This window comes from Rousettus aegyptiacus, unplaced genomic scaffold (genome assembly GCF_014176215.1).
Source record: "Rousettus aegyptiacus isolate mRouAeg1 unplaced genomic scaffold, mRouAeg1.p scaffold_m13_p_8, whole genome shotgun sequence".
NCBI classification, from domain to species: Eukaryota; Metazoa; Chordata; class Mammalia; order Chiroptera; family Pteropodidae; genus Rousettus; species Rousettus aegyptiacus.
The window spans coordinates 87722805-87736386 of NW_023416311.1; the positions used below are offsets into that span (position 1 = coordinate 87722805).

Genomic DNA, 13582 nt, shown 5'->3' on the forward strand with positions numbered 1-13582 from the left:
ATAGCTTACATTGTTTTCAGACTACTGGACTAGTCAGAAACTTTGTATTTTTGTCCTGGCTCTATCACTTACTGGATAATTAGTTCTGGGAGAATCTCTTGGGTTTTCTGAATCTTGATTTTCTCTCCTGTAAAATATTCAAAGTAATATATGACTTGCCTACAATGCAGATATGTTACGTTTTAAAAAAAATACATATGAAAGTGCTTTATAAAAGTAAAATCCTATGAAAATAATTTTTATCACATGATGTCATCTAAAGGACAGCTAACAAGAATCATCCCACTTCTGATTTTTGACTACAATAGTATTGGGAAAGCCAATAGGCATACAATTTCTTGACAAATTATTTCACACTTACAGAAAATGCTGGTAACATCTCTTAAATGCCCACAGAGCAATCATGTAGAATTCTTCTTTAAAAAAATCAATAGAAAATTTCTTTTCTATATATCCCTACAATGATTGCTTCCTGGGACTACTGTGCAAAAATCTATTATGGTTAAAGATCCATCTGGGTAATTTTTTTTTTTTAACTCAGCAGACAGAGTAAGGACTAAATTATTTTTGTTCAGGTAGTAATGAATACATATTATTCTGTAGCTTCGGAGCAAAATATGCTCCTCTTCATGAAGCGTGATATAAGCATTTCTTAGTGTTGTAATCCTTACACTTCAGAGAAAACAAGGTGCAATGAGACTGAGAATTTGTTAATTGTTATAAGTCCTATGTGTTAATCATTCTCCTCCAGTCTTCCAGCCGAAGAGATGGGGAAATTCGAAGTTTGTTTCAGCAAGGAGATAGAAAGTCATTGTCACAGAAAAGACAAAGATTTCTCTATTACCTCCAAGCCCTTAGAAAATGTCATTTCATATATGAAAAAACTAATGTACCTGAGTTGAGATGAGAAAAATCTGTGGTTATTTTAATCATACAGCTGCTTTGCCTTTTATTTTATTGTTTATAATTAAAAATTTTTTCAATTACAGTTGACATATAATATTTTTAGTTTTAGATGTACAACATAGCGATTAGACATTTATATAACTTATAAAGTGATCACTCCAGTAAGTCTAGTATCCATCTGACACCATACATAGTTATTATATTATTGACTATATTCCCTAAGCTGTACTTCACACCCCCATGACTGTTTTTATAACTTGAAATTTGTACTTCTTAATCCTTTCACCTTTTTATCTATCCCCTCCCAACTCTCCTTCCATCTGGCAATCATGTTTGTTTTCTTTATCTATAAGTCTGTTGTATTGTTTGTTCATTTATTTTGCTTTTTGGAGTCCACATATAAGTGAAATCATATGGTATTTGTCTTTCTCTGTCTGACTTATTTCACTCAGCATAATACCCTCTAGGTCCACCCATGTTGTTGCAAATGGTAAGATTTCATTTTTTTATGGCTGAGTAATATTTCATTGTGTGTGCGTATCACATTTTCTTTATGCAGTCATCTATTGATGGATGGGCGCTTAAGTTGCTTTCATATCTTGGCTATGGTAAATAGTGCTGTAGTGAACATATATCTTTTCAAATTAGTGTTTTGGTTTTCTTTGGATAAATACCCAGAAGTGAAATTGCTGGGTCATAAAGAAGTTCTACTTTTAATTTTTTGAGGAAACTCTAAGCTGTTTTCCATTGTGGCTACACCAATTTATAACTCCCCCAATAGTGCATAAATTTTCCCTTTACTCCACATTCTCGCCAACACTTGTTTGTCTATATATTGAGGACAGCCACTCTTACAAGTGTGAATTGATATCTCATTGTGGTTTTAATTTTGCATTTTTCTGATGATTCATGAAGTTGGGCATCTTTTCATATGTCTGTTGGCTATCAGTATGTCCTCTTTGGAGAAATGTCTATTTAGATCTTCTGCCCATTTTTTAATTGGATTTTTTTTTTTGGTGTTTTTTGAATTGCTTATGTATTTTGTATATTAACCCCTTATCGAATATATCATTGGAAAATATCTTTCCCCAGTCAGAAGGTTGTCTTTTCATTCGTTGATGGTTTCCTTCTCTGTGCAAAAACTTTTTAGTTTGATGTAGTCCCATTTGTTTATTGTTTCTTTTGTTTCCCTTTGTCTTTTATTTTTTAAGAAGTTTTATTGAGAAAGTGAGTTTAATGGCATCACATTAAGATGCTTGGTTTAGATTCACATTCATCTTTATTTTGTGCCAGGCCTGCTCCTGCTAGTCTTCTTAGAGCAGCTTTTCCCCAAGCATTTATAGCTATAATAATGGGAACCTCTTTACCACACTTTCCATTGTTAAATAATTAGAAAATAATGTTAAATTTAAACAATTGTTTTTAAACTATAGAAACTTTAAAATATCAATATGCACTCTAGCTCTCTCCCAGAGGCATAGGTGCTATGAAGGAAGTGTTTTCCAAACTTACTTGAGCACAGAATCACTCGTTTATGAACTTTTCAGAGAGCAGGTATGCCCCAGAACAAATGCTGATAGGCACATCCTAAGCAGTTGTTAGGGGAGCTAACCACCAGAATGAATCATTAAAAGTGGCTCAGAAGAGAGATCGATCACTTAAGGATGGGGAAAATCAGGGCAAGGGTGCTTCATGAAAGAGGCATTTGAGCTGGGCCACTCAGGATGAGGTGACTTTCAACAGGCAGGCTTGTTAAGGGGGAGATTTTCGGGTGTGGGGAGACATGAACAAGGACATAGAGATAGGAGAGCACACACTTGGCTCAAGGAGTGGCAAGCGTCTCTTGCTGCATCTGCAAGGCGATCTTCTTGGGTTCCAATAAACATCCCCAGACGACCACAGACCATGCTTGGTCCTAGTCTACTCAAGACAATGTGAAAGCTATGCCTATGGGGTTGGAACAAAAACTATTGGCACCGATGGGGTGTAGGCATACTTTCAGTGTCCTCATAAGGGACATACTCAATTACAAGGGTCACCATACTCAAGTCCAAAGGATGGTTTATCTCCAAGTATTTGGAGTTTCTCCCCATGCAGATGTAATTTACCAAAGATCATTTTTAACTGCAAGTAATTTTGCCTATGTAACACAGTTGACGTAATATACTTACTAGATTTCCAAGGGCACAGAGCTCGAACATTTGCCAAAGGTCAAATTCTTATTCAGAAGCTGTGCCCTTTGAACACAACCCTTAAATATTAAACCTGCAAACCTGCAAAGGCAATTGGGCAAATCATGTGGGATCTTGAATTTCAGATTAAAGAGTTTGGATTTAAGTAACTTCTTATTTAAGTAATTTCCCTATTTAACTGTAGAAGCTTTAAAATGTCAATAAATTTAAGAAATTTCCCTATTTCTTACCCTAAACAGGGAACATAAAAAGACATTTAGTATGTTGATATAAAACTATGTACATAAGTAAACATTGTAACACAAGAATAGATTTCAGTGTTAGAATGTCTTAGAACCACAGAGAGATTTAAACTAGGAACACATCTGTAGCCATCTTCGCTGTGACTTTAATTTTCTGAAATAGAAAGGCTTGTGCTTTTTCAATCTGCGGAAGTAAGCAGGCCTTCTCCATTTGCTCCTGGTGCCCTGAAGCACCCATATAAGTTTATGTGATAAACTTATAGTGTCATAAGGCTGGTATAGCACATGTAAGAAATAAATATCTGATGCTTAAAATAATGAGTCTCTACTAGTTTTGTGAATTTTAAAGCAGTATATGTTCCAATATCTTAGTAAAAGAAGAAACACGATTTTCCAAACCACGTTTCCAAATAAGAAAGTAGGAAACCCTGAGACTCCTCCCGTGGTTCTTTCAGGTGATGGCGGCACAAAAGGCTGAAGGCAGCAAGTAGAGAATTTTTCTTCTGCATTGAATGCAAACCCTCTAGTATTATGAAAGTCATGGCAGTTTGCATGCAACTTGCTAACGTAATAACTAGATGTTCAGTGGCCTTCGTGATGCCACCACAGAGTCCCACCTCTCAGGACCTGAAGCCTGCGGATGAGGCTGTGATTTAGTAGTGAACCTGCCTGGAGCCTCATGCGGAGGAATCTGAGCTTCATGTCCTCCCTGCTATCCCAGGCTCCTACACAACCTACTTAACAGGCCTCCCTCCTAGGCCTGACTTACCTATGTCCCATGATTACAAGTAGCTCGTCTGACAAACTGAAGTGTGCTAATGTGTGAATGGTAGAGAGAGAGAGAGAGAGAGAGAGAGAGAGAGAGAGAGAGAGAGAGAGAGAGAGAGAGAGAGAGGTTTCATTTCCTTCTGAGCAATGTGCTCAAGATAGAAATGTAGCTTAAAGACTCAAGCACTACTCTTCCCCCCACCTCCCCACCCCACACACACGTCACACAAACTATAGCGCGTTCAAAACACGATGTTAAGAGCCTGAGAGGGCACAATCCAGGCAAACCAGCAGGATATTTTTGAGCTGGGCTCCTGTTTCCTCAAAAAGAGAGGGAGGGAGCTGCTTCCTCTGCATCTGTATATTCTATCACATAACAAAAATCTTTATACCCATTGCCGACATGTTTAAACCGATTGTGCTAAGGTCCCCTTACAATAGGAACTCAGTTTGCAGTCTGGTTAGGATGATTTTCATGTGGGTGTTTGATAAGAGAAACAAACCATCACGAATCCAAGAAAATAAATTTATTAAACTTTGAAGGAAAAAAATCCACAGACATAAAGAAAGTTAAATATAAACTGCAGGACACAACTAGTCATACTAGTGAATAATGGCTTGTGTGGCCAGCAAAGTACCAAAATGACATTCTGAGACTGATTGAGGTATTTAGCTATTTTTGGCTATAGAAACGTTGTCAGCCTATTGTGAAATAGTAAGATAGTTTTCCCAAACACATAGTTTTAAGTTGAATTAGGTTCTACATTGATGAAATTTTATATGAAACTAAATTACGTAGCTATTAGAGAAAACCATAGCAGCAAAGTAGCAGAAAATCTATTGAACATCTATTACGAAGTAACATGTTGAACTTTAAACACCCAATTCTAGCTCTTCACTGTCCTTGCAAGAAAGAGGGACTTTAAATTTACCAACCATTAGGCTTGTTTCCTTAAAAGGTCTGAGCTAAATGGCAAATCCTATTTAAGTTAAAGCTAACTTTAAAGTTTTATTAACCTTTTAAAAAAATACTTAAAATTCTTCAGAGTGAGATAAGATTCTTCTCTTTGATAAATCTTTTGAAGGCTATCACGATGTTCCTAAGAATGATGTTAAGGTTATTAAGAGATTGAAAAATAATTTATAAATTATTCAGTCCCCCTTTTCTGACTACCTGCTTTGAGGCTAGTCCACTCAGAGGGGAAATAAAAAATGACGAAACTTATTTTACTACTTAAAAAAAAAATCCTATACAAGATTTGGTGAGAAAGATAGTTTTTGCTATTGGTTTAAGTAAATTTTGTGTCATGTGTGGGTATTTATAGTCTTGTTTCTTCTGTTTCTTATTACTATAAATAATGAATATGTGTCTGCCTATTGGCTGTGAAACAAAAACCTAGTTCTTGCATTTACTATTCCATTATTTGGTTAATTTCATTTCGACCTGCTTCAACTTTCAAAATGCTTCTTGCACCTTTTTCCCTTCTTAGGTAACTACAAAAGAAAACCAAGTCCTGTTTGAGGAGACCCTGCTGCAAAGGCTCTAGGGCTTTCCTCTCAAAATCTGCGTCCGCTAAAGAACTGTCCCTGTGCAACTGCAGCCCTTCAGCATCCTGCTCAATATGAATGAGCTATAATTTCTATGTCTCTTAGTATGTAGTGCTCTGACATGAACTAAAATTTGGGTAAGAAAGGTTTTTTTTTGTTGTTCTTTTTTTTGGTTCAAGGTAAGTTGAACTGTGCAAACATTTTAAAGTTTTCTAAACAAATATTTGTTTAAAAATTCAGGTAAGATGAGCATGTTCCAATAACGCAGGTAATTACAATCCCTTTAGAATTGTTTAAGGAGTTCTGGGAAGTATAAAAAGGGCCTTGTAAAAAACTAATTTGTTTATTTGTTTTTTTTTTTTTTTTTTAGGTGTACTGACCAAAGCATTAAATCAGCTTTAGACTGTAGTTGCTACATTCTTTAGACGGGTCTGCATGAACTACAGTACACAGTGTGTAGTGTAATATAAAATAGCCATGCTTGTAGTGTAAATTATTAAAAATATCTTTATCAATTTTATGTCAAAATAAACTTTACATATCCAAACTATTTTTGTCTTCTTACCTATAATTTTAGTTCCCAATTATTAAAAAAACTAACCTGTGCTATAATTTGCATTCAATTTTCCTGAACTGTAAAAGCCACCTGATTTTTCGCTTTTTCAAAAAGCATGATTTACTATACATTAAAAAACACAGCCATTCAATGCTTAGCATCACAAAATTAACACCCACAATAGCAAGACAATCACTGCCATTAAACAGTCTTTGAGACAATTCTTTAAAATATTTACAATTCACAACAGGAATATCTATCTGATTAAGCATTCTTATAATTTTTTTTTTAATATCATGTTTCAACATTTTAGGAAAAGGCATTTAGAATGCACACCCCCCACCCTCCCACCAAAAAAGATTTAAACATTGTTTTGGTTTAAGCATTCATGCCCCAGCCAACTCTTTGCTATTAAATATTTAGCTCACGGGAAATCAAAGAAAGGCTATGGCATGATTTTGTTCAGGTGGTCTGTGCTCACATAGCCACATGATGAGAGAAACTCTTTGTCAGGCAAGGGCAAGGCAGTCGCATTGAGTACGAGGCCCTGCGGAGATTGTACTATATGAATGGAAGTATAGTCTGGGACAGGTATCTCAGAACTTGGAGCCCGTTCTGCTGTCCCAGACCTCCCAACAGTAGTGGTAAGGCTTTCTGTGGTGATGTAAATGTCTTCCTGGTTAAATCTTGGCTCTACACGTGACTCGACTTCGACGTGAGGGGCCACAGCGATGCACTTTTTGGCATCTGCTTCACAGAAGTAGGCGTTGTCCATGATGAAGTTTGCTTGGCAGAATGAGACCACGTCTGGATGCATGTCACTCTGGGATATCCCTGCCTTATTCTTTTGTCCCGGGGATAGGACCACACTCCCTGCTGGTGTAATGTCGCTTACCTGGGCGTAAAAGTCGATGTTTGCCAGTGAACTTGGATTGCTTAGCTGAGTATGGGAAGCTTGATGAGTTGATTCAGTTCCACCATTAAGTGGTCTTGGTTTGTTTTCCTCTGCTAGGATAACACTGGGCTCCTGAGTAGCAGGGGTAGCATCATTACATGGTGGGTTATTTTGATTCTTCATGTCAAGGCACAAGAGATCTGCTTCTCCTTTTAACCTTTGTGGCTGAGCAATCTCTGAGGTACCATCACCCACCTCACTGGCATTGAAATCAGTCTCCAGAATATCAGGTTCATAACAGCTGGTACGTCCAGAGTCATCATCCTTTGCCCCAAGGATATTAAGTGATTTCTGACGGTCATTGCTTAGAAGTCTGTCTGTATCTGATCCTTCAGTCTTTTCATCAGGGTCATCAATATCTAGCTCAATGAATTCAACCCAAGAGTCATCATTGTAGAATTCAGGTTTATAGCTGTCATGAATGGCTAAGATTGTGTTCACCTCTTCTAATTTTCCTTCCTAGAAAACAACAAAAAAAAATGCAGATCTATGAAAAAGAACTCATGATGGTTAAGTGATTAAAAAAACATTTAGAGACTATGGTTGCAATAAATAGTAATTGAACCATAAAATTAAAAAAATACATCAGTGAAGAAATTTTAAATATATAAGACATTCTCAAAATGTTAAGAGATACGGTATTTAAAAAAAATTTCTCCAGAAGGGGTACAAAAAATGGAATATGTTACATGTATCTTGCAAAAGCTCTTCACACAAGACAACATTCTTCAGGTACAATTTAATTAGTGTTATCTATAATTTATTAATTACCTTGAAGAGATCTGGATCAATTCCTTTAATCTTTGGAACTGGAACTGGGGGCAGAATCAGCATCTTAATCCTTGAAAGCAAATAAAATTTTGTTTACTGTATCTTAAAATTTGCACATTCTCTTATTTTGAAAGATAGACATAAAATATTGGAGTACTATTACTTATTCCAAATATTCTTGTACTTTGTAAGTGGAATATGAGAAAGGGAAGAAAAATATTAGGCAGTAAATGATAGGGAAAAACTATAGAAGAAAAAAAACAAAAACAGCAAAAAAGGCTTTATCTGAAGTCAATTTAAATAAAATGTGGTTTTATTATCTTTTTCTCTTAATATCTTTTATTGACAGCCAGTATTAGTATTTTGGAGTAAGAAATTTAATTCCATATAAAGCCAATTTCCCCTTTAGTTAAAAGAGAGGTAATTTTAATGTACAGTTCATCATTATTTTGTGGAAGGAACGAAAGAAGGAAGGAAGAAAGTAAGGAAGGAAGGGAAGAAGGAGAGAAAAAAGGAAGGCAGGCCTAATCTACATGGAGCCAAATGAGGGTGGTCTGGGATAAATTGCACCACATAGCTCACATTAGTTATAGAATTATGTAAAGTAATCTCATTAACCATGGTGTCACTTGTAGGGTTCATTTCAGTTGGGACAGACTAAATTTGAACAATCTCTAACTAATTGGTATTAATTTATATACATAATTCTATGATGCACTTAAATTTTTTGTTCTAAATATTTAAATTACTTTTTGACCATAATTCATATCAATGTCTATCCTGCCTGTTTTGTGCCTCATTGTATCACCAACATGTAGAACAATTCCTGGCACATAGAAGATGCTCAATAAACATTTCTCAAATAAATTTGATTAAATTATTTAACTATTTTTGTTAACAGTGAAGCTAGAGTTTGCTTTAAAATCAACATTGTAGCTCTAGAAAAAAGCTCAGAGGTTATAAATTTCAACCAACTCATTTTGCTGTTTAAAAAAACCTCAAAACCTAAGTGTCAGAGATATATTCTTGGACAGGGATGGTAACCTGATTTTTGGATGTCAACTGATAGTCCACTAATTGTGAATGGACAGTCTAGTTTATTCAGTAGGGAGCCCTTTTTATGAATACTGCCGTTGCTTTTTTGCCTAACCCAAGGAATAAGACAAATTCCATTTTATAATTTGTTTTAAGTGCCTCCACTAGGTTTACTCAGTGGGATAAGTATTAAAACAAATTGTTACTGATGAATACAAGACATAGAAAAAATACAAATTATTAATAATAACTACCATTTTTTGAATGCCTCTGATATATTTTGCACTAAACTATGGGTCAGCCAATTATGGGCTGTGGGTCAAACCTGGTCTGCCCTCTGTCTTTGTAAATAAAGTTTTATTGGAACACAGTTATGTCCATTACTTATTGTCTATGGCTGGTTTCATGCCATGGTGGTAGAGTTGAGTGGTTGTGACAGAGGCATCATGGCTCAGAGAGCCTAAAAATTTAGTGTTTGGCCTTTTATAAAACAAGTTTGTCAACCTCTGCACTAAACATGTCATGTAGTCCTTACAACTACCAAGGAGATAGATGATGTTATCTGTGGAAAGATCTAGAGGTTTAAGAAACATGTTCAAATCATGCACTAATACTTGATACAGCTGGGGCTCAAATCCAAAGCACCTGACTTCAAAACCTAGGCCTTTCCCTTCTACCATGCTGCTTTTATTTGATTCTGTATTTCTAAATGAGTATTTCAAATGATCAAAAACATACGAAAATGTACCATAACCCTAATTATAGGAAGCGAAGATCCCCACTGTCTACGGCTTGACTTTTATGTGTGCCTCTCCTTTTTCACGATGACGCATTTAGGTGCATGTTGGCAGTTAGCTTCCCAGGAGTTGTGGGTGACCTTATGCCAGGGTGGCCAATCCTGTGGCTTCTAGGGCCCAAGAAGGCCATGCAAATGAATGAAGCAAGCTAGGTGCATTGTCATTGGAAGGGCGGGGATGCTGACAAATTAGAGAATATATGCCCTTCCCAAATGGGACAGCTGGCCTTCTGCTTTGGCATATGTTGCCATGCAGGAATATTAACCCAGTTTCACCAGAACTTCCAGTTCTTAAAGGTGATCTGGAAATCTAAATTTTTGTGTGAAAATCTCCTATACGTTGTAGCAAAATCTTTAATTCAAAATCGAAATAACATAAAATAACAAAACATGGATCTGCAGGTTACCAGTTCGTACTTCTGTTTGGTGCTGATTCAGTTATTTTTTTTCTGATTAGTAATAGTTCAAAGGCTGCAGGTGAGTTGTACGGTGGAAACAACAGGGTAGAAAATAAAGATAACATGGCATGAAACTATATTTGTGACTTTGCTGTCATTTCATTCAAATCCCAATCACACTATAAATTTTGCTAGAGTTGATTCAATTATCTGATTTAAGAAAGGGAGAAAGGGAGAAGTGGCTTGGGTTGTGGACTTGAAAAATTTCAACCAAAGACATGGAGGACCTGAGCCTGTTATAGAGCAAAGGCTGTGGGGAAGGCTGACACAGCACCTCATTCTCAGAATATCATGTTAAATTGTTAGAACTGCATGTTCTTTCCACACCTGCTGACAACTATTTTCAACCATTTCCTACACTCATTAGAACACAGAAATTTAGACATGATAAGAATTTTATGGGCAAATAAAAGGGAAAAAAAAATTCTTTTCTATAAAGAACTTAATTTAGTACAGGAAATTTGGAAGCACAAAAAAGAGATCAAAACATTTTACATTTTGGTGATTTTTAACCAAGCTTTATAGTTAAGAACTTCATTATTCATAGAAAACGTTCTTTAGACAAAGGTTAATATATTTTCTTTAAAATCCTATTTGTTGAGAAGATACTTTTTCTTTCTTAGCTAATATAATTTAACTACATAACAAATGTTCTTGGCCTTCACAATGACTTGAAATTGATGGCTCATATTAAGAGTAAATTATTTTATATATATAGTGGTTTTATCTACTGTAGTTACATATCCATTAGCTCTTCAATTGTACAGAACAATTAATTCAAATTAATCAACAATCATTTAGCGCCTTTTTGTTATTAGTTAAATTACTTAAATTCTAAAATTTTATTTATTTACTAATTTTTCCCCAAACAATTGTCCTGCTTTATAATAGTTGTGTCTACAAAAGAGGAATGACCCTAGAAAGTTAGGTGCAAAATGAAATTCTACAGAGTGAATGTTGCTTTCTCTTTAATTGACATAATAAAACTGGAAATGACACCCTACTAAAATAACCCTTTCTTCATTCACTTGGAGACTTTTAGCATGCTTGATACTCTAGAACTTCAGCATTCTGAGAATTCTTTCTATTACAATTCTGTTTTAATGTTGACAAATGCTATATGACTTCAAAAACAAAATAAAAGCCTAAATTAAAAATCAAAGATCCTATTCAGATCTGTATATGCCTCTTGGCTTCACTTGGCGAACCTGTCTTTGGTTCTAGGTAGGATGAGTAACCAGCTCTGCCTGTATTTGCTGGGACACAGAACTTTTGGTGCTAAAACCAGGAAAGTTTCAGGCAAACTGGGAGTGATGATGATTCTAGTTCTTGGTGAAGTGGCACGATTAACTCATGGGATTTTCAAATACTCTAAATGTAAGAAAACTGGCAATTAGTACCAATAAACTCTCCCATATTTTGTATTAAAAATTTTTATAGTCTGTTCTTTCTTTTAGGAAAACAAAATGGAATGATAGATTTTACAATTCAAGGTAAATTTAAAGGTCATATAATCTGTACTACCCTCATAATACCCATGAGAACATGGAGGCCGAGAGAGGTTAGGGTATTCAGTGAAGACCAAACACAGTGGCAGAATAATATCTGGAACCCTAGTCTTTTCATTCCAAGAGACTGCAGAAAGGAATCTCTTCGAATTTAGGAAGGACTTTAGCTGTGTTAACAAATGCAGGTGAAACAGCGAGTCATAAGTATCCAAATAATTTAAACAAAACTTGAACTTACGTGAAATTGCTATCATATGAATTCTAAAAAAGACTTTTTAGATTGACATATCTAGGTGGCTTTAGTTTGCCACTTAAACTGGCTCGTATATTAGAACTGTGTCAGACTCAGCCAAAAGCACTACCCCGTGGTCCTGAATGAATGAGTCATCTTGTTCAGGACTTTGAAGAGGTGAAGAGGCAGCTCTGAGAAAACAGTTTTGCTAAAGGGGCTCATATCCCAAGGTATGCAGTCACTAGCCTCAGCGTCTTGATGACCTATACAACTTCTCAGATAGAACTTAAACCTGTGAATTCTCTTTGATGAACACAACAAAATGGTACATGTATAACTAGAAATAATGTTTTCCTGGGTTAAATTTTCCTCTCATGATTAGCGAAGAAAATATCAAACGACAAATGGAAATACATATGGAAATCTAAACAACTGGTAAAAATATCAAGGTAGAGTATTTCACACCTACCTTTGCTGTTTAGAAAATATGAATAAAAATAATATCACCGTTAGCCCAAATATTCCAAAGATAATAATTAAGAACCATGGAAACCGGAAATCTGAAATACATGAGAACAATATCTCACTCATAGGATTATGAAGAGTCGAAGTTTACATTTCACTTTCCTTTTTCACATAAAAATATTTTCTAATTTGTATTCACCTAGTAAAGTCAGTGATTTCACTTGATAACCACTGGAACAGACTGCAATGAGTTAGAAATATTTTCTGTTCCAAGAACACTTCTTCAAATCCTTTCACATTTAAACAAATCAAAATAAATAGCAAACAGTTTAAGCACCATCCACTTTCATAAACAAAAACAAAAGCAAAAACAAAAAACTGTTTTAAGCATCTTATGTGTTTGGGCAGTGTCACTACAGCCTTACGCTCTGGGAAAAAGTTCTACCAGTTAACATGCAACTTTACCTAAACAACGTCTACTCGGTTCCTTTTTCTTTTCATGGTGTGGTGATATTTTTCTAACCTCCACACTGAGGGTTTATCAAAAAAGATGGGGGCAGAGATTTTATTTTTGAATCATGACTGAAACCTTTTAGACAGAGCATATTATTTTACAGTTAAAAAAAATTCTTTGACAGAAAAAGATCACTACTAGGGCTCCCACCTACAGATTTTAGTAAATTTTGTAGCAGACTTGGGGGGATCTGTTTGTAAAACTTCTGTTTTATTCCTTAAAAGTAAGTGCCTACCAGCAGCCTTGCCGCTGCTTCCCACTATTCTTACTACTCTGGCAGAGGCTAACTGCTTTTTTTTTGCTTGGTTGCTTAAGTGGCTAAGACATTTGAAAAATTTTTATTTTATTATTAGGTTCAAGTACACAGTACATTGGTTAGACATTTATACAGTTTATAAAACGATCCCTCTAATTGCTCTTTCTCTCCTCTGACTCTCCACCCAGCCATTACATTACTGCTGACTGCATTCCCTATGCCATGCTCCCCATCCCAGTGACCATCTATCAACTACTAATTTGTACTTCTTTAACCCTTCATCCCTTTCTCCCAGCCCCCATACCCTCTTCCCCTCTGGCTGTCATCAGATCGTTCTCTATATTTGTGAGTGTGTTTTTGATTAGTTTGTTTTTTTTTGT

The 13582-nt window shown here is 35.6% G+C and overlaps 1 protein-coding gene across 1 annotated transcript in view; it reads right to left on the minus strand.

Moving 5' to 3' along the window:
* Positions 1 to 4620: 4620 nt before the first annotated feature.
* GHR (growth hormone receptor) overlaps positions 4621 to 13582 on the minus strand; it is a 214969-nt gene continuing 206007 nt past the window's right edge. Inside the window, exons 7-9 of the mRNA XM_036226086.1 lie at positions 12437 to 12527; positions 7939 to 8008; positions 4621 to 7626 (exon numbers count right to left, since the gene is read on the minus strand). Coding sequence (XP_036081979.1) covers positions 6658 to 7626; positions 7939 to 8008; positions 12437 to 12527 — 1130 coding nt within the window. The 3' untranslated portion in view covers positions 4621 to 6657. The remainder of the gene's footprint in view (positions 7627 to 7938; positions 8009 to 12436; positions 12528 to 13582) is intronic.